Consider the following 21054-nt stretch of genomic DNA (forward strand, 5'->3'; position numbering starts at 1 on the left):
AGCTGTCATTTGCATGGAAATATTCTCTAATTAATGAAATTTGTCTTTGGAAGTAAATTATTTGAAGTCGTATTCAAGTTCTTTCTCCATACCAGCATGTTCTTCCCTGTAACAAACCTATACCTCAGCCCTGCAGGTGACTGAGCCTGGCCCCGTACACTGTGCAGAGGGCCCCACTGCATGCTCATGGGGTGGCCTTCGCTGGGATCTGCTGCAGTTGACGTAAAGATAAAACCCCTAAGCCCAGCCTAGTAGGGCTCACCAGTCTTTATTTATTTATTAGTTCAAATTATTTTGGAAGGCTTTTAACACAGTGTTACAAGATCCTGACGGCAATACAAAACAGAACAAACGCTCAGCACAGTCTTTCTTTCTTGGGTTCACTGAGGCCGTGGGATCACTTATATCTGTGTTGTGTGTTTTGTTTTTCTTCCACATTTTCAGGTACCTGCTCTTGAAGCCCTAGAACAAATTAATTGAAAGAAAACCACTGTGAAACCGCTTGAAACTGATCCCACTGAGTTTTAAAGCCTCGCATGACCTATCCTGCGTCTTTCCCTAGATCTCGATGCCAAGTCGATGTGATTATAAAATGCATTCCTGGTGATTTGTTAATGTGTATGAGCCACTGGAAACCGGGCCTTCACCGAATGCCTCACACACCAGGCGTTTCAGACCCGAACTGAACACCTTTTGAAGCATTTTGACAACAAATGAGAGTCTCTTTCATAGATCTGAAACCAATAATCAGTTTTCTTGACCTATGTTTTAAAACAAAAGCATCTTTTAACTAAGTAAGCATAGAAATCCCTCTGGAGATGATTTATTTGTGAACTGCCTTCCTTAAGGACACCGCCACGGGCATCCGTCACTCCAGCTCGATGTCCCCGGCGTACAAGGTGATGAGCAGGATGGCAGTGAAGCCCGTCAGCATCCCCGCGTTCTGGATCAGGAAGAAAGTGAAGTCCTTCTTCCTCCCTGTCACCTTCTCCCTGAGCATGTCGTTCATCTCCGGGAACTGCAACGAGACCAATTGTTAGACAGCTCTCGCCATCTGGTGGCGAAATGCAAAGCTCGCACTGCTGGCCGCTGCTGGGGAGCAGGCTGTGGCCCCCAGGGAGATGCCTAGCACTTTAGAGAACTGAAGGGGTGCACGCGGGCCCCCTCCAGCAGGGTGGGGCGAGCCTCAGTCTGCTGTGTGTGTGTGCATGTGTGTGTTCCATCCACACCGTCCGTCCAGGATCCCACACGCACCGGCTCACCCCTTCCTCAGGGTCCACGCACTCACCACACCCAACCTGAGCTCTTCGGCCGCCAGTCTTTCCGTGGATCAAACCCTCCAGACTTTTCCTTAACCTGCATCTCCCTGAGGCTCTTCCTCAGCCCAGCCCACTTCAGGCGAGGTTTTCTCATTATCCCATCTCTTCGCATGCACTGCTTTTCCTCTTCATAGCACTTTAAAACTGTTTTCCTCATAGCAATTAGTTACTAATAGTAGTGATAATAACAGTAATTCTTTAGTCTGCATAAAGATTGTGCCTTCTCTTCACTCCTGCCAGAATGCAGGGACTGGAACAACACCAGTCACCTGCCAGGAATAATCCCACATTTCCTTTTCTTCAACTTGTTTCCTCCTACTGGCTCTAACATCAAAAAATCAAAGAGCTTTAAAATAAATTTGTGCCTTATTCCAGGATCAAAGACTGTGACATCATTACAGCAAAGAGAGTTAACACCCTAGGTGTTTTGTTTAGAATCCTCCCGCTCTCACAGATGGGTACGGACCAGGCCACCTAGCAAATACAAACACACAGAGTCTGCAAGGTGCTGCAAGGACTTGGCTACGTATGCCAGCGTGCATTGCATCAGTGCCCCTCAAGGTCTCCAGGGTCCAGCTGACCCGTGAGCCTGGCTTAAGAAAACTCCTGGCAGGGTAAATGGGTGGGCTGTGAAACCAGCCAGAGAAAAGGCAACAGTTTTGTAAGCATAAGCAGCAGCGTTTGTTAGCAACACTCCCGTCACTGAGCGAGCAGTGGATTCTGCTCTTCTCTCTGAAAAAGGGGAAGTGGCCACTTAAGACTGAAGAGCGGGTGAGGGCCGGATTCTGTGAGGACCAAGGTAAAAGCAGGGGTGCGTCCAGGTAGGAAGTCCTAGCCGTCACAGCGACCTGCGCGGCACACTGCAGAGCTAGCCAGTTAAACCTGGAACTAAGGGTAGAGACGAAAAACATCAAATTATTAAATTATATGTCCAACAACTTCAGTTCCAAGTACAAAAAAAGTTTTGTTTTCATACAGTAGCAGTTGTTATTTTCTGTAAAGCTGTCCCTGACTTACAAGTGTATAAACTATTTCTTTCTGAAACACACTCCTGGGAACACACACACACACACACACACACACACACAGACACACACAGAAATACAGACAGACATTACCGAGACAGAAACACAGAAGCACAATGAATAAGCACCATCACATGTTTACCTTCCCGACTTTGGTGGGCAAAGGCTCTCACCGTTTAGAGTTCTGAAATAACACCATGCTGATTCCTCCAACAAGTCCAAGTGTGAAGGTCCCACCAAAGAGAAGAAATAAGTTCTACAAGGACAGACTATGCTAGAAGACAAGTATCACCTTCCGCAAGCATAGGGCACCTGGGAAAACACCCTGCTTCGGGAAAGCAAGCTATTTCACTTTCTTTTCATGAGATGGCATTTTTAAAATCAGGAGACCCACTGTGGACTCACACTGCGTGCCCAGGTTCAGTGGGGTGGGATGAAGCAGGAAGGTCCTAGACCCCACAGCAAGGCCCCCACTTGAAGAAGCAGAAAGTTTCCTTCCATCCACTCAAAACCCTGTCCAAGTGTGACTCCTAACTGCTGTCAATTAAACAAAGCAAACACCTAAATGTCTTACCATATCCGCCAGAGAAATGTAGAGGAACATGCCCCCAGCCAGCGCAAAGATGATATTCGGGGCAAAATTATTGCCCACCAAGATGCCAAAAGCCAGTCCCACGTAGCAGGAGCAGGCGGAGAGGAAGTTGAACAGCAAGGCCTGCCGTGTGCTCATCCCCGCATTCAGCAGGATCACAAAGTCCCCTGAAAGAAGGAAACGCCACAGGCTGGTTTTCCAGGTGGGCGTGAGATCGAGGAGGCTCAGCCCTGTCCAGCAAGGCCCCTTCCTCTTGGGCTCCACAGGACAGGAAGACGGTGTCACCTGACAGGTCGCTTCCCCACGAGCCACCTCTTACCAAGCTCATGAGGAAACTCCTCACACAGGATGGCGATGGACGTGCTGAGGCCCTGCAGCAGGGACAGCGTGCAGGATGCCCCGATGGCCAGGCCATCAATGAAGTTGTGGAGGGCGTCGCAGAGTGTGATCATCCAGGCAATCGTCCCGATTTCAGATAGCTTGGGGCCCTTCAGACAGCCAGAAGAACTGGACTCCTTTTTGCCCTCCTGTAAAACAGCAGAAGACTGATCAGCACAATAACCAACCATTTTGGGTGAGGGTTAGAGGTTGGTGTAGAGGGAAGGAGGAGATGGGTTATGCCTGAGAGAGATGAACTTTCCAGCAAAAGTCTTTTGTAGCTACAGGAAGCCCTGACAATAGATGACAGAGAACAAAACTTACGACAGGATGAAAGGCACACTTACAGAAGCCACTTACACATGCTTTACACCAGCTTCCCCCAAAATCAAACCTCTTTCCTGATATGAATGAATGACCTGCCTGCAATGTAACATATTAACCTAAGAATTTGATGTATGCACGTATTTTACAGAAAGTTACCCAAAGAATGCATTTAAAGTCTTCTCCATGTTGCAATTTAAATGTGAAAACCACCGTTAAAGCAGGCTGACCACGAGGGGCCTTTATTCCAAGCCCCCCCCCGCCCTGTGTACACAGTCAGTGTCTCCCACTGTGAAAGGAAGCAAAGGCATCAGGTAGCTGGACGGGCGCCCTCCCCAGAGGCTGCAGTGTCTCCACCCCATCCCGGGCGCTGTGTTGGGGCCCAGGCTGTGGTAGTGATGGGGTCCCCTCCAGCTCTAAGTCTCAGTCATTCTCAAGTGACTCTACAAAGCATTTATCATTAGTTGCAGGGAAGGATTACAACATGAAAACCCATTTTTAAGTAGGCAGGCAGTTTGCAGTCATCTGGAGAGCATTTCACTCCTAAGCGAGCGTCTGCAGTTCGTACATGCTGTGCTGAATGCTGCGGAGAGACGTGGTGGGAACACACAGTCTCTCCTTAAGAACGGTGTGTACTCTGCAGAACCAAGCTGGCGGGGCTTTTTTAAGAAAGTGTAACATATGACCACATGAAATGCACTTCCTCCAGGTCAACAATCAGAGGTGTTTTACACTTACTTACTGTAACCTTGTCAAAACACTGGGGGACCAACACCTTAAGGATTTATTTTAGAGTCTGTAACACATCTTTTCATTGTTTCACTGGTGCTAAGTCTAAGTTTTCAGGGAATTTCATTTTACAATGTTTCTGTTTTTAGTAGTCTCTGTTTTCTGTTTGCAGATGCAGCCAGAGCCACTTGGGGCAAATATGTGGAAGAACGGCCACTGGTAAATCACCATCATTGTCACCATGCAGAATCAGTAACTGCAGGACTTGTAGCACTGACAGTGAGCTGAGCTCTGCTCTGAGTGCTTTGGGTGAGGTCAGAACACCTGGGATTGTTCTAGTCACTGCAGACCTGAAGAGATTGAAGCACAGAGGGGCAGTGAGTTTACCTGTGATACTAAGGACATACGTGGATTTTGGGGTAACAGTGTTTTATACTCCAGATTTATGAGGATGGGTTCCTTGCTTATGATGGGATCTGCACCAGAGAAAACTCTCCTCTCAAAAACTCTCCCAAACCCTTGAAGCAGTGTTAGCATAAATCTCTGGCCGCCTTTATTTTCCAAAGTACATCTCACCTACATAAAAAGACTTCCATCCTGTCTTTACGTGCAGGGCTTTCTCGCACTGGCTGTATCATGAACGTCAGCTAGTAAACAGTGCTGATGGTGCAGGACCAGGAAGTAGCCTAGGTGACAGGTGGCCCCGTGCAGAAGCTGATGGCCATGAGAACAAGATGCCGGGGCCAAACCCATGGCTCGAGGGACCTGTGCTTTGTACAGACCCAGTGCCCCCAAGGTACTCAAAGAGTGTTTTCACCTTCCAACTTGTCTTACGAAATTGCAAGTAGTATTTACAAATTCTTCATTTACTGATTGAGAAAAGTTTGCAAAGCCAACTCTTTACCACCTAATGTCATATGGTCTACAGATGCCTTGAACGCTGCAAAAGAAATTAACATATTGTGCATATAACCACCTATTAGCTGTGCCTCATCTGAACTCCATGAGCTTAGGTTCCAAACCTGCCGCTGAGGACGTTGGGAAGGTGGATATGAGAGGAATCAAGATGTGTCGTGTATTCCCCAAAATGACTGTAATCATTATGTACTGCAAATCTGTACTCAAAAATGCTTTTAAAATGAAACACACCAAACTAGGCAAACATTTGCAAGAAGCTGAAGTTCACCTAAACTAAGTAACTGAGAAAAAGAAGTGCTAAGTTCGAGTTCCTTTATTAACTCAGTGAGTACTGTATCTCTCTCCTGTTTTTCCTTGTGTTGCTGTCCGTTGTTTGTTTCCTCCTTCGATTTTTCTCTAAACCTGAGGCTATTCCCTCTTTAGCCACGAGGGGGCAGATGAGCCCAGTGTGAAGGTGAGTGTGAAGTCCCAGGCTGGCCCCAAGGATAAGGAAGCTCTAGAAGCGCTGGATAGACACAGGATCTTGTTAAAAGGGAAACAGGAAAAATTCTGTCAATGCTGTGTGACCTTGGAGGTGATGATGTTCTTGAAAAATCACACCAAAGTTCAAGGTGAGCTGGGAGATTAATTAGCCAAAAAGCAAAACCCACTGTAAAGGCCGTTGTTGCTGAGTTTATAAATTCAGATGAACTGTGTCTGGGAGGACCAAACCTGATGGGTGTGAAATAGTCTTACACACATGGTGCCTCACGTTTACAAAGCAATCCTTCCAAGTGCATTTTCAGAGATGCAGAAAATGAACACTAAGAACAGAAAGAACTTGCACGAAGTCATCCCGGGGCTTTCAGGTCTGGACTACTTCATTATCTGCTGAGCATCCCTCTTTCAGGAGGCAGAAACTGTGCCTCCAAGGTCAGGAATATAAAGGAAGCTCTGGCCAGCAGATGGTCTAGAGTGGAACACAGGTCAAAGAGCCAGGGCAGTGACAAACAGCCCCCATGCCAACCCCTTCTGAGATGGCATTCCGCTCTCTCTCCATCCTCTGTCCGGGACTGTCTGCCAGGTCACTTTGGCCTATACATTTTCCTCCTTGAGACTGAGCACGGGGAGCCCCAGCTGCAGAGCCCAGGGCAGGGGATTATAGAAAGCAGAGCGTCCAGTCCTCAGTGCTCATCTGTAGGTGCCTCTCAGCCATGCATGACCTCCAGTGAAGGTGGAAGATCCTGTCTTTCCAAGTTCTAGCACCTGCTTCCTCTCCTGGGCCCATCCTCTGCATCACAGGGCCCTGGTGTGGATGCTCATCCTATGGTCTTCTTCCTCCCCACATCTTAGAGCTCATGGAAACCCACTGCAAGTGTCCTGACCTCAGAATGCCACCTTCTTCCTACTGGGACCCCAGCTGGTGCAGCCACTGGTGCTGGAAATGGGCACAGGTGCCTGCAATAAGATATTTCAGATGGGGTTTTCCTAAATCCAAAGCATTGAGGATGGGAACCTGGTTATATGTAAGGTACACAGCATTTCCAAGTGTACCTGCACAATGAGAGGCCTCTGCCAAGTCTGAGATGTGCTGCAATCCATCCTCCTCCAGGTTCCCACAGCCTGCAGGACCAGTGCAGCAGGGGGAGCATGGCTGTCAGATGGGCTGAGGAGCCTCTGGACAGCCGTGACCCAATGAGCACCCTGAGGACCCCAGGATGCCATGGTGACATAGTGTCCTCTTCTGCATCAACTGCTGTTCTCTCAGGAAACAGCTCGTGGTTTGGTCACAATTGGTACAAGCATGGGTCCTGCCTGAGGAGCACTGAATGAGGTAGCATCATGCTCAAAGTTGATGGATGCCATCTATCCACAAACCATGAAGCTAATGTTCACACCATGTTCCACCGTAGGCACTGTGACCGCGACATTAGGTGATCACATTATCTAATCCTGACACTTACTCTTTTATTCCGTCTAACAGCAAACTTACATAGTGACTCCTCAAAACCATTTAATTGTGCACAGACACTTAAGTGTGCCTGAAACAGCTGGCTTAGGGAGTTTATCTACAGGGGTCTAAACTGCAGGGATAATGGGAAATCCTCGCAGTTAGCAAAACTCCGAGTAAAATATCTGATTTCCCACTTCACGCAGAAGAAATGCTTGGAGTTCAGAGTGACATAATTCAGGGCATGCCAGACATTCAAATGATAAAGTTAGCAAATTGAAAGCAAAGATATGAGGTGTCTGGTGGATGCTTAAATTTAAGAAGAATTATTACAATGAAAGATACATTGCAATTAATTGCCCCTCAAAATACCCCCCTTCCTTTGAGCACACTCATCCTTCGTGCCACTCTCTGCAGCAGCTCTGGAGTCCTCTTTCCTAACTAAGTGTCTTCAGTTGTAGTGTCCTGGCTGCCTCAGTATCCTGACTCTATTGAAAACACTGTACCTTCGTGATCATTTAACTTTGGGAAAGAGCCAGAAGTTGCACAGTGTCAGATCTGGGGAACAATATGAATGAGGACACCGTGTCATGCTTTTACAAGTTGCCTTCCCAAGGGATGGCACAGGACAGCAGCTTTCATCATATTTGTGATCATGTCTCATAAAGACACTCATTCATAAAGGGGCTGGTGGGGTGTAGGATGCTAACAGCACCACTGTCGCCAGCTCAGCTACTGGTCCCCTGCGTGGCTTGCAAACTGCCCAGGGTTTGCCCACAGTCCCTCCTCTGTCTGCTCTGTATCCTCATTGGCATGAACCGGCTCTTTCTGATTCGAATGCTCATCCCCCAGTGCAGTTTGCAGACTCCATCTGTCCTGTTACATATATTTTAATGGAAAAATAACGAACAGAGCTAAGTAGACTTGAATGTATTCTAAAAGGTTGAAGCCACTCTAAAATGTAGAATTTTGATGAGCTTTACTTTTGTGATTCAATTTTCTAATGATTTCAGTGTTATGTTATATGACCGAAGTTCCCTGGCCTTTCCCACATCGTTGAAACATCAGGGCTTGCTATAACCAACATTAAGCTTCTTGTAGAAAGGAGAAATTAACTTTACCTTTAATGCATATAACCAAATGCAAGTCAAATGCATTGAACCTGCAACCATTAGGTTCAGGAAAACCTCAAAACTACCTCCAAACCCTCTTTGCTAATGAAAATAGTCATTAACAAGGAAATAATTTCTAGAAGGCTTGGAAATGGTTTCCCTCCCAGTCCCTCTGTGGGATGTGAGTAAAGTTGTTTCAGACTTTAAAGCTGAAACAATTGTCTTTCATTCTCAGTCTGAGACCGTAGCATTTTACTGCCATGAAAAGAAATAATAATTTAGAAGAAACTTGAAGGTTTTTCAAAAACCTGCAAGCATTTTGCCCGTGGAATTTAATTACACAGTGACAAATATTTACAGCAATCCTGACGGACTACTTACCCTGCCTTCCAAGGTGTCCCACTGTTGCTGCAGATAAGAAGGGACGTCCAGCATTAATGCTCTGCACATTCCAGGAACAGGGCATCATTTCTTATAAAAAGCTGTTTAATGATCTCCCTGGACCAGGGAACTCTCAGCTCTACTGAGAAGTCTTTCAGAGACTCTGGGAAACTCAGAAATCGGTGGAGGCATCATGTAAGCTGCAGAAAGCAGTGGCCAGTGTCTGGAAAGTCCTATTTCCCAAGCAAAACAGGGCCATGCTCAGTACCCTAGGTACTGAGGAGCACAGAGGGGAAGCAGGAACCGGTGGGGTGACTTGAGCTACACCCCCAAGAGGACCTGAAACACAAGCGCTCCTCCCCAGGTTACACAAGAGACTGACTGCCTGCACAGTGTGATTTTTGGCAACAAAGGAAGTCATAGGGCATAAACGGGCATAGTCACAAGAGGCAGAGAGACACTGAGGCAATTAGAGGAGGGTGTGGGGCAGACCGGCTGGCACCTCAGACGGGAGAAAGCCTTTCCACGGGGACCACGGGTGACTCATCCCTGTCTCGGCATTCAGCAAGCAGAGGCCACACCTGCCTCACGTGGGGACCTCGCGTCCCCTGGGGACTCACTGGCCGAGCTGGAAAAGGTGCAGTGTAGTGAGAACGGGGCTGGGAGTTGGGGACACACTGCAAGGACCCTCCGCCAAAGGATGAGCGTCCGGACAGCATGCACTGTCACATGCCCCTGTCACAGGGCTGCATCCCGCAGCTGCTAAATGACTGTTCAAACAGCCCTGTGGGGCTACTGTGCCCACTTCCAAATGAGGACACTGAGGCACAGAACAAGTCCTACCTCCAGAAAGTGACAATGACTGCCTCTGGGCCCGGTGTCAAACAAGCTCAGGGAGAAGCACGGGCTCGCTCTCTGTGTGGTTCACTGTCTCCCCACTCCGTGATCAGCTGCTGACAGAATAGTAAAGAAAGGGGCCGTCACAGTGACCTCACAATTTCTCTCAAACCGCCTTCCCGGAGCGTCTGTTCAGATCCTTCCCAAAGGCAAACAGAGACATTTACAAGCAGGTGGAAAGAATGGGCTCAGGAAATCTCAGCACCCGGAAAATGCTCTCGTTGTTTGTAGTTTGATGATTTTTTTGTCAGTGAGGGCTGTAGTTTCAGATTGCCTGGGGGAGGAGCCCAAAAACAACATCAGTAACAAGCCAACCTGTTGAAAGCTGTTTGGGAAGTACTCTCACCTGCCTCGAAAGACTGTTTCTATCCTGATGACTGATGGTACAAATAAATATAGAGATAAGGACCTGGCCAGAGCGGCACACAGAGGAGGAGGAAAGCTGGGACTTGAACCGAGGCCACCTACTGCACAGCCCACTAGAGCAGAGGTCTGCAGACCCTGGAGGGAGACCGGCTCTGGAAAGCACCCTGAGCTGGGCAGCGTGCGCTGCTCACTGCTGCTTCCAGGCCTCGCAGGGAAAGGGGCGCTGATTCACACACCTCTGGGCCAGGCAGAACACCCTGAGCCGGTCTAGAGGTTCCGGGGCTGCTGACACTACAGTCACACTTAAAACAGCTCTGCAGTCACAAGGGAGAAAGAACAAGACTGTGCTTTGTCCTTCTGTCCTTCCCGGACTGCTGCGCGCATGGAAGCCCAAAGCTGTTTCTCGTCTGGCTCTTCCTGAGTTCATCACAGTTAATACAATGTAATTTGGGGACCATCACCTCTCTCAGATCTAGAGATGCAGGGAGGAGGTGGGGGGAATTGGGAAGGAGAATTTAAAAAGGATCAAGATTTGTTATGTACATATGCCTGCTCCTATGAATTTAACCTCTGTGTACTAAAAATATGTACCACTAGTAAAAAAAGAGTCACGGACAATGAACACAGCAATGCCGACCTGGAGAGACTCCCTCGGGTTGCCCAGCATCGCCATGCCTGGGGTACTCTGAGCATCTCCCTAAACCCACCCAACACTTGCCCACCCAGAGATGGCACTGGCCCTTTCCTCAGCCGTAACGCTGTTCCTGCGGCTTCACAAGGATGCCTTTTCCTAGGAAGCATGTTTCCCCTCAAAAGCGTTCTCCTTAGATTCATCCCTGACCGCCCAACGCAGCCTGATGACCGAGACCGACAGGATTGTTTTCATGCCACGCACGGCATTTTTAACACTGGCTGCTGGGCTGTGTTTGGGGTGGACCAGAGCTCCAGGGAAGGAGCATCTTCTGTCTGCGCAGGATCTCCGGGGCCCTGGCAGGTAATCACCAGATGCACGGAAAGTGAGTGACTGAATGATGGACACCACCTTCCCATCCCTTCATACGGCTTCACTGATTCAACACACAAGCCACATGTCACTCAGAACATGGGACGTTACCACAAAAGTAGCCTGTATATATCGGAGGCTTAATTTAAGATTACTTCATTGTTTCAATATAAAAATTGTACAACCCTAGAATATTGGTCAAAATCAAATATAATATAAAAATAGAGAAAATATGACTAAACTCCACAAAAATGATGTCTGCTCAGTCAAGGATTTTTGTGCCTCACTTTCCAAATGCAAAGCAGTCTTTGTATTTGGATGTTCCGTTTGCCATCTAGAAAACTCCTGACGATGGAGCCCTTTCTCCAGCTTTTCCAAAATGTATTTTATAAACCACAAATGGAAGAGAATAAACTAAAAGCAGCGCACTAGAGCCCCACGTGTTTGCCGAGCCCTCCACCAGGCTCGTTCTGTGACTGCTGCTTTCTTGCTGTTAAATGTTTCCAGCTCCTCACCTCCGCTGGGCTGCTACCCAGGCTCCGTAACGCCCCTTTCATAAGGCTGTCTGCTGTTCTTAGGTGGGAGGAGAGTCTGTGGAATATCCAACCACTTCAAAAGGACACTGGCTTCCCTGTCCACTGATTAGAACTAAAGATTTGGAATACTTTTGAGTAAAATGGCCATCACTACACATGGTAAGCAAAGTTAAAGGCCAGAGAAAATCACCATTTATTAAAATAAATGAGGTGCCATTAAATTAATTGGCTCAGAAAGGGACTAAAATCCCCTCTCTAAAAAGGTAGACCCCCAGTAAAATCAATGAGAGATGACTCTAACGTAAAGATACGTTTATTAAGAGTAAACACTGAAATTGGTCTTCAAATACCCTGCGTTCTTTTTACTAAGAACATGAGTGAAGTATTAGTGACTACAAAAGTGACAGAAATTTGCCTCAGACATAGAACTGGAAGGTTTGATTACACAGACAGATGAATATACAGTTAATGAGTCTGCGTGTGTGTGTGTGTGTGTGTGCGTGTGTGCGTGTGTGTGTGTGTGTGTGTGTGTGTGTGTGTGTGTGTGTGTGTGAAAAAGACAGGCAGACAGGCAGATGGGCAGACGGGCAGACGGGCAGACGGGCAGACGGGCAGACGGGCAGACGGGCAGACGGGCAGACGGGCAGACAGACAGACGGGCAGACGGGCAGACGGGCAGACGGGCAGACGGGCAGACGGGCAGGCGGGCAGACAGACAGACGGGCAGACGGGCAGACGGGCAGACGGGCAGACGGGCAGACGGGCAGGCGGGCAGACAGACAGACGGGCAGACGGGCAGACGGGCAGACGGGCAGACGGGCAGACGGGCAGGCGGGCAGGCGGGCAGACGGGCAGACGGGCAGACGGGCAGACGGGCAGACGGGCAGACGGGCAGACGGGCAGACGGGCAGACGGGCAGACGGGCAGACAGACGGGCAGACGGGCAGACGGGCAGACGGGCAGACGGGCAGACGGGCAGACGGGCAGACGGGCAGACGGGCAGACAGACGGGCAGACGGGCAGACGGGCAGACGGGCAGACGGGCAGGCGGGCAGACGGGCAGACGGGCAGGCGGGCAGACGGGCAGACGGGCAGACGGACAGACGGGCAGACGGGCAGATGGGCAGACGGGCAGACGGGCAGACGGGCAGGCGGGCAGGCGGGCAGACAGACAGACGGGCAGACGGGCAGGCGGGCAGGCGGGCAGGCGGGCAGGCGGGCAGGCGGGCAGGCGGGCAGGCGGGCAGGCGGGCAGGCGGGCAGGCGGGCAGGCGGGCAGGCGGGCAGACGGGCAGACGGGCAGGCGGGCAGGCGGGCAGGCGGGCAGACAGACAGACGGGCAGACGGGCAGACAGGCAGACGGGCAGACGGGCAGACGGGCAGACGGGCAGACGGGCAGGCGGGCAGGCGGGCAGACGGGCAGACGGGCAGACAGACAGACGGGCAGACGGGCAGACAGGCAGACGGGCAGACGGGCAGACGGGCAGACAGACAGACGGGCAGACGGGCAGACGGGCAGACGGGCAGACGGGCAGACAGGCAGGCAGGCAGACAGACAGGCAGGCAGACACTATAAAATATAGTGCTGTCAGACCCAAAAAGCATCCTGGCAAGGCTACGCTCCCACTAAAGGGTGCTTCAGCCTTGTGATCTTTCTAACTTGGGGTCCTTATTTTGGATATATAAAATCCATACAATAGGGAACAGCAGAATGCAGAATAAATTCAGCCTCCTGTCTGTCCCTTGGAGGGACAAGGACTTCATTCACAGTCAACATGAGCCCCTGTCGCTTTTCCAGCGTGTCCACCGTGGCCTGCACTGGGTAGGAGCTACTCACCGGGTCCTGGGTCCGTATTTCCAAACTGCACAGCGCAGCATGTAAAGAATAGAACACAAAATGCATGTTTTTTAAAAGTACAAACATCAGATACCGATAACTGTAAAACGGATGCCTATATAATCTCTGGAATGCAATGTTCTTTTAAAAAGACCTTGAAAAGCTCCCCTGAAAGGCCTGCCACGGTACAGTGGGTACTTAAATGCTCCTTGCTTGCTGTGGAACCGGGCTTTCCGCACAGTCGAATTAATCTTTTTACGCCTAGTGTTCCATGTTTGGAACACCCATAGCAGCAAGACATCATAAAGTCACTTCTCTTCAAATTCTTTGAATTTTTCTGAGTGACATGTGTGAATGTCACGCGAAGAATCAACACACTGCAGTCTTCAGCACCAACAGCTTCAGCAACTCTTTCTGACACTCAAAGTCATCTACTTGAGTCTCTCACATTTTTCCTGTTTTTCAAAGGGGAAAATGTTCTTATTTTCCTTTTTTTTTTTTATCAACCAGCATGTGTGACAGAGCAATGCAACAATTCTTCATTATCCTAATGGGGGAAAATTAACTTGACATCAAACCTAATTGAGCAAAACCTCACTAATTCTTCTAAATAGGGAGAAGTCCTGCCTGATTAGGGAGAGCAATTTAGTATAGAACATGTTTAGATAAATGCACTTCTAGTGTGTTTCCGAGCTTCCATTTGCAAACCAGGCTCTGGCAGCAGGCTCGGGGTGGCAAGGCCCCTGAGGAAGGCGGCTGCAGCCCTGAGTGAGGCTAGTGCAGCACAAACAGACCAACAAACAAGAAGGAAGATTAACGCAGCGATCAGTCCCACCAAACTGGCGTTCCCTTGGGTTATACTAAAACTCGATGTGAAAGCATGCCAAGAATTGTTGCCAAGGCAATTTCACAAATGCAGCCAAGGTGATAGTAGACAGTTCGGCCTACGGGCAAAATGGGGCAATCACAGTTTATCAGCCCTCCTGGGTTGGGTGAATCAAACACCAACAAGTTCTACTCGCACGCAACCCTCAGCTAACCATGCTTAGGGTTCCAGCAGTTTGCCGTGAGTTAAGAGGTAGAAATCAGGATGGATGAAGGCAACGTTTGCACTTGGACGCTGGAGTCAGGCACAGGGAACATGTACAGTGTGAGGACCTCGGGAAAGTCTGAGTCCCCTTATATCGGTCATCATCTGGACTGCAGGGGTTAAGCCATCATCTGGACTGACGCACTCGCCGTGGGCACAGTGAGTACCTGTATCGATGGCTCCAGCAGAAATTAAACGAAACAGTGCTGCATGGAACCCTCGGCTCTACCCCAAGCATCGTGTTCATTTCTGCACGTTTCTCCACACCTTAGGGTCTTAGCTGTTGGGTCACAAAGCAGCAGCCTCAGCGAGACCTTGAACCCCTGTGATCACACACAAGGCTGGGGTGGGGTCCCAGGAGCCCTCTGTGGCAAAGGTGACTGAAGCCAGGTATGGTGGTACTTGTCTGCAATCCCAGTACTCAAGAGGCTGAGACAGGAGGATCACTGTGAATTCCAAGCCAGCCTGGGTTACATAGTGAGTTCAAGATGATCCTGGGTTACATAGGGAGACTTTGTCTCAGAAAATAAAATAAAATAAAAAACAACTTGATGTATCCTTCACCCCAAGGTTAACATTTTCTGGGTCTTACTAAGCTAGCAGTCTCTATCCACCCTGTAGGATGGCACAAGCTGTATCATCTCAGAAAGTGACCTCTCTCCACTGCCACACCCTTCTGGGCACAGGTGCACCCCTGGGTCCCCATGCATGGCAGTCAGCCACCCTGCACAGTGGCTACCACATCACTTGGTTAGAAGCATCTCAAAGGAGCACCTGTGCACCTTTCAGAGCTTTCAGTGACAGAAACAGCCTGCCATGGCATGAGTGCCATAGGTTCGCCTCCACTGACCTAGGCTTTGCTGGGAGTGCACCCCGGACACTCCAGAGTTTGAGGCAAATGGAGCCCTTGATTCCAGCAGTTAAGAGCAGGCTGAGCAACACACAGAAACTTCATCCCAAACATACATATATACCATTTTAAACTGGGCCTGGTGAAGGTAGAAAGTTTGAACCTAAGCTGGGCAACTTAATGAGACTCTATCTCACAGTAAAAATAAAATAAAATAAAAGGCTTGGAATGTAGCTCAGTGTGATATCCTTGGGTTCAACTCTCAATGCCACCAAAAAACAAAACAAAACTATTTTACTAGATGTGGAGCATGTAAGTCAAGAGGGACCTTAACTTTGTTTAACAAATGTTGAGTGTTCTCAGTTCAAACCCTGGTACTGCTGATACTACTCTCATGGGACTCGATTTCCTCATCTGTAAAATGGAACTGACCATGCTGATCAGTCCAGGTACACGAGCGGTACCTGTGAGCCCCAGTGCACTCCTGCACTGAGCTGAAACGATCTAAACTTTCCTCTCCTTGGCCATGCTTCCCGACTACCCAGGCTTCAGGAAGCAAAGCAGGTGTGCACAGCGTGGCCTCCCAGAGGCAGACAGCAGGACAGCACTTCTGGGTCTACTTCCACAGGTCCTAGGTGGGATGCCTGGCCCTGTCCTCCAGCTCCTGGACACACTGTCCCCACCTGCGATGGCACAGCTGTCCCCCGTGGGACGTGGCTGTGTCACACCCGTGAGGAGCACAGAGAACATCCAGGCTCCAGGACTGGAGACGACACCTCAGCCCGGGGCAGGAAGTCTGTTTGCCTCCTTAGCAGCATATTTTCATGTCTCCTCTGTGGCCACATCCGCAGAGTCCCCTCAAAGTTGCGGCCGTGACACCTTCTCTCTGCACCCGCATCAGCCTGCCCTCCTCCTGCCATGGCTTTCTCCCCTTAGGTTCCAGGCCTCAAGTCCTGCTCCCCGCACCCCGTGTGCCCGTGTTTCTCTCTTCAGTGACAAGTCCCTGAGAGAAACTTGGTTTCTGGCCTTTTCCAATATCTGCTTATTAGATGCAGTCTCTGTCTTCTCATCACCCCAGTGCATCGTGGCTCCAAAAGCAGTGAGTGACCCAGTCCTCAGCACTCCAGTGGAAAAGCAGCAGTAGAGACAATGACATACTTTATAGTTCAAATTGCTGAAAGTGGACTTCTATGTTCTCATCACACACACACACACACACAAATACATAGATAAGGTGACAGATATGATAATGCACTTAATCTGGTTTCTACAAGGTATACAATATCCAAATGTTCCACTGTATCCCATGAGTATACACAATTACCATCTGTCTGTCTGATTGCTTAACTTTAACAACTCCATTTCACTTCATTTCCTGTGTTCCAACTTGCCATTTGGTTCTGTTCTCTGGCAGGCGGCCAGGGAGCCCTGGTCTCCTCAACCCCAGAGGCCTGGCTGTCAGAGCTCTCTGCCGTAGATCACTCTGGCACTGACATGATTCATCTATTTCCAAACCTCCAAAAAGCACCGCGTGCTTTCATACCATTCATACCGAGGCTGACGTGGGCTTGTAAACCTGCCCTGAGACGCAGCCTCATACTTTATCAGGAGTTACTCAATACCCTGCCACTGAAATAGAGGATTTGGTTGTGGCCTTGATCCTACGGTGTCCAAAGCCGTCACCTCAGGAGAGTCTCATCCCTGCTCGAGAGCTTGATGGTACGAACACTGTTGGTAGGAATAACAGGATTTAATAGTAACTGCAGAGTTATCATTACGCATGACTTTAAAATATTTTATTTGACCCCACAATAATCCTGCCAGTTATTAACTCCAATCCACGGATGAAAACCATGAGCTTTAGAAAGGTGAAGTAACTTGGTTAGTTGTGGTTCAAATTTAGACTCAAGTGCACAATTTTAAGCACTGAAAAAAATGTTTGGCAAATCCTGAATATGAAGGAACTTTCTTAACCTAAATAAGGAATCCTATTTTTGAAAAGAGAAAACCAAAGAATGCTAGCTCCTAAACTTAGAGTCACTGGCACAAAAATCAGAATTAAGGAGAATTAACAGCTATCATGATTTCTACTCAGCAACTCCAGTAAGAGAATGGCATGAGGTGAGGAAAATGAGAGCTCTACTATTTGGAAGAATAAAAATGATGGGGAGAACAGAAGAATGAAGGGAAGATTGTAGTTGCTCTTTGATAGCTACACAGAAAATCTTAAGGAATAAACAAGCCAAGAGTGGGGGTGTATGCCTGTGATCCTAGGACTTAAGAGGCCGAGGCAGGAGGATGTCTCCAAGTTTGTGGCCAGTCTGGGCTACGGAGTGACTTCAAGGACAATTTGAGCACATAGCGAGGTCCTGTCTCAAAAAGAAAAACCCCCAAAAAAAGGAATAGACAAAAAAATAACACTCAGAGAATTCAACAATACTGCAGTGTAAAAAATGAATGTGCTAAAATCAGTGTGCTACTGAACCATTTGTAGACTTACAAATCCTCAAACTCTATCTAAGACTGTTTTAAACACACTGAAAGAGTAAGATATAAAACAGAAATTCTGAAATGCCATAAAGATATCATCTCTCTCTCAATTGATTTCCAAGGTCAATGCAATGTCAATAAAAGTAGCAAAAATGTATTGAAGTGGAAGAATAAACACACACATGTGGACAAAAAAAAACAAGGTAAGAAGACTTGTCTACGAAACTCAATGCTTACTAAAGATTTGTACTAATTAAGGCAGTGTAATATCTGAAGAGGAAGCTTTTTAAGTAGACTAGTGTAAAATATTACATTGAAAGCCTTGTTATATATAAACACACAGATCTGACCTGCAGAAATTTGATACATAGCAACGATAAAACGATCCATTCAATAAAAGAAGGGTAAGATAACTTTTTATCTATGCAGGAAAAAAGTCAAATCCTTACACCGTACACAAAAATAAGTTACATGTGTGCAATTACATTTAAAACTTTTAGAATAAAACAGGAAAGGATATTTTCTTGACTTTGGTAAAGGAAAAACTTCTTAAGACTTAGCTAGACAGTTTGAGAATAGACTGATATATTTGACTATATCAAAACTAAAACTTTTGTGAGTTAAAATATGAAGTAAAAAGAGAAACCACAGGCTTACAGAATTCAAGCAGTGAGCGGACCACACGTAAACACTACCGACAACAAAGGCCTTCTCCGTGACCAGCCCTCACCGAGGCCCCTCTACCACTCTCTCAGCAGACCCCAGCTTTGGGCTTCCACATCCATTTTTTATCAAGCCCAGTTGTAGCAAGAAACCACTAAACTGGTGTAGCAAGAACCTTCCTGCTCCTGAGCCGTCACACGCTCAGCCCCTGATAACATTCTTGGTCTCTGCTGGAGGCCACACTGAGACAGCATTGAGCAGATTTCAGAGTTAACCAGCTGACTTTCTGTGCCAGCCTATGAGTCTGTGCCAGGCCTGAGTGACTCCCCTGAGAAGCCAGCAGCTGCACGTAGAAATAGTCATGGCGGAGGCCTGTAGTAGCCCGCCACAGTGAGAGGTCTCTGAAGGCTGGACAGGACCTCAGCTGAGGGCAATGAATCTTACTCAGAGTTCCAGGGCAGTGCCTGCCAGCATGCAGATCAAGCCGTGACTGCTCGGAATGTCTTTGATCCACTTTGACAAGGCCTTGCTCCCGTGTACCTCCTGCCTCAGCTCCTCCTGCACTTCCCAGCAAAATTCCTGATATGAGATGCCCATATAGAAGGCAATTTGGAGAAGTCTTTGTCTTAGCCACAAAAGCTCTGACCTTCCCAGATCCCTGTGCACCTCATCACTTTGACTATCGTTTTTATCCTTCACTGTGCACTCACCCAGGAGATGGGAGGTGAGCTAGCTCCAGACAGTCTCCTGCAGGGAGAACCTGCTCACCTGGTCTAACTTCAGCAAGAATTCTAAGTGGCTGCGGTAAGAGCTGGGAGATGGGAGGTGAGCTAGCTCCAGACAGTCTCCTGCAGGGAGAACCTGCTCACCTGGTCTAACTTCAGCAAGAATTCTAAGTGGCTGCGGTAAGAGCTGCCTGCCTTCACCCCTGACATCTCTTCTCAGTAATCTTCAATCCACTAACAGCAAATATACACACCCTGCTAGTCAGCAGGAAATCCTCAGTGAGCCACTATTTTCCCCTTTCACCATGGGGTGAACCCTACTACACCAGCCCTGGATAAGTCGTCCTTCCTGGTTTAACCAACGTCAACATAATTTTTCATTCACACAGATAATTAAGAGAAAAAAACAAGACAACTCAAATGTGCAAAACAGATGAGCAGGAAACATAAAAATAAACTTATAACCAATAAGAATATGAAAAGTCACTTCACTTTATTAAAAATTAGAAAAGTACAAAGATAAAATACAAAGGATATGATTCCAAACTCTTTAAGTGGCAATAAAGTAATTTTTAAAACCAGCAATTTTCAAGCATTACTAATGATGTAAAGAAAATGTGCATTTGTTCTTGGGACTAGACAGGGTAAATAAGTATAATAGTGTGGAGAGCAATTTGTTACTAAAATTAAACACATGCATCATCTACAATTCATTTCTTGCTCCTTAGATGTTAACGCAGCCTCCCTCAGGGAGGACTGGCAAGAAAATTAAACCCTAGCTAGCTTCCAAGGCTCTAATGAATTGATTGCTCTTCTGGGTGCAGAGAGATCTCTGTCCCTCTATTACAAGAAAAAAGAACACACAGCCACACGTGCTTACTGTCCAACTATGTGAGGAAACTCTTCTGCCTGTTATGCCAGTGTCACCCCTGCCTCTGTCCCAGACAACTGTCACACACGGGCACAACAGGACATGCACAAAACACGCCCTGCATTCGCATGTGTCAGAGCAAATCCTGGGCAGAAAAAGTGTTACTGACATGGGAAATGGCAAACCAAGTGTAGAGAAAACATTCAGTTAAAGCGAATGAAAGAGTGACTGTTAACACGAGCAAAGTGAGGTGCACCGTGAAACGCCTGGCCCAGCACACTTCTCCTACAGTCCAGACACTTGCCCACCATGCCCAGAGCCTGGTTCACCCAGACCTGCAGGAAGGGAAAATAATGAAGCCGTCATGCTACCAGTTCCCTTTGGGAACGAAGGGCACGGGCCTCACAGGAGCACCAGGGCAACCCTCCTTGTCCGTGGTCCACGGTGTCGTACATGTTTACACAGCCCCGCAGCAGTGCTTTGTCACACTCCGGTACACATGCTGAGCCTCAATAAAAACATTTGCTTGCAGAAAATCATCTTCCTTCTCTTCCCACCCTGTCTTCTTCCTGCTGTCTCGTCTCTGCCAGCGATGCTCTAGTATGTTCTGTCGCCTACGCTCACCCGTGCATGGTTTGGTCTTCCCACCCCAGCAGCTTCATTGCCGTGCACCAAGTTTACACCCATCTGTATTCTTTTCTCTTGCCCTAGTCAGATAGGTCCTGTCTGTTGCAAACCACACTGAGGCAGCCCTGAGCAGGCTTTAGAAGTAATCAGCTGGCTTCCTCTAGTACCCTAGGAGTCTGTCCCAGGCCTAAGGGACTTCCCCGAGGAGCCAGCGGCTGGCATGCAGAAACAGAGCTCTTCACACCAACAGTCACAGCAGAGGCCTTTAGTGACTGTGATGTCTCTGAAGGCAAAATGACACTACAGCTGAGGGCACCAACTCTCAAATTTTCCAGGGCAATACTGCCAACCTTAGCAATCAAACAGCTCTCTCATTAAGCAAGGATTTACT

At 48.2% G+C, this 21054-nt stretch overlaps 1 protein-coding gene across 5 annotated transcripts in view; it reads right to left on the bottom strand.

Annotated features, from left to right (window-relative positions):
• Window positions 1-252: 252 nt before the first annotated feature.
• Window positions 253-21054, bottom strand: part of Slc39a8 (solute carrier family 39 member 8) — a 62393-nt gene continuing 41591 nt past the window's right edge. For all 5 annotated transcript variants that reach the window (XM_063260552.1, XM_063260554.1, XM_063260551.1 and 2 more), the window contains exons 7-9: window positions 3256-3463; window positions 2919-3103; window positions 253-1018 (exon numbers count right to left, since the gene is read on the bottom strand). In XM_063260552.1, coding sequence (XP_063116622.1) covers window positions 869-1018; window positions 2919-3103; window positions 3256-3463 — 543 coding nt within the window. In that variant the 3' untranslated portion in view covers window positions 253-868. The remainder of the gene's footprint in view (window positions 1019-2918; window positions 3104-3255; window positions 3464-21054) is intronic.

The sequence above is a fragment of the Cavia porcellus genome, unplaced genomic scaffold (genome assembly GCF_034190915.1).
Source record: "Cavia porcellus strain 051 isolate PalLab524CR breed Dunkin Hartley unplaced genomic scaffold, mCavPor4.1 scaffold_14, whole genome shotgun sequence".
In the NCBI taxonomy this organism is placed as follows: domain Eukaryota; kingdom Metazoa; phylum Chordata; class Mammalia; order Rodentia; family Caviidae; genus Cavia; species Cavia porcellus.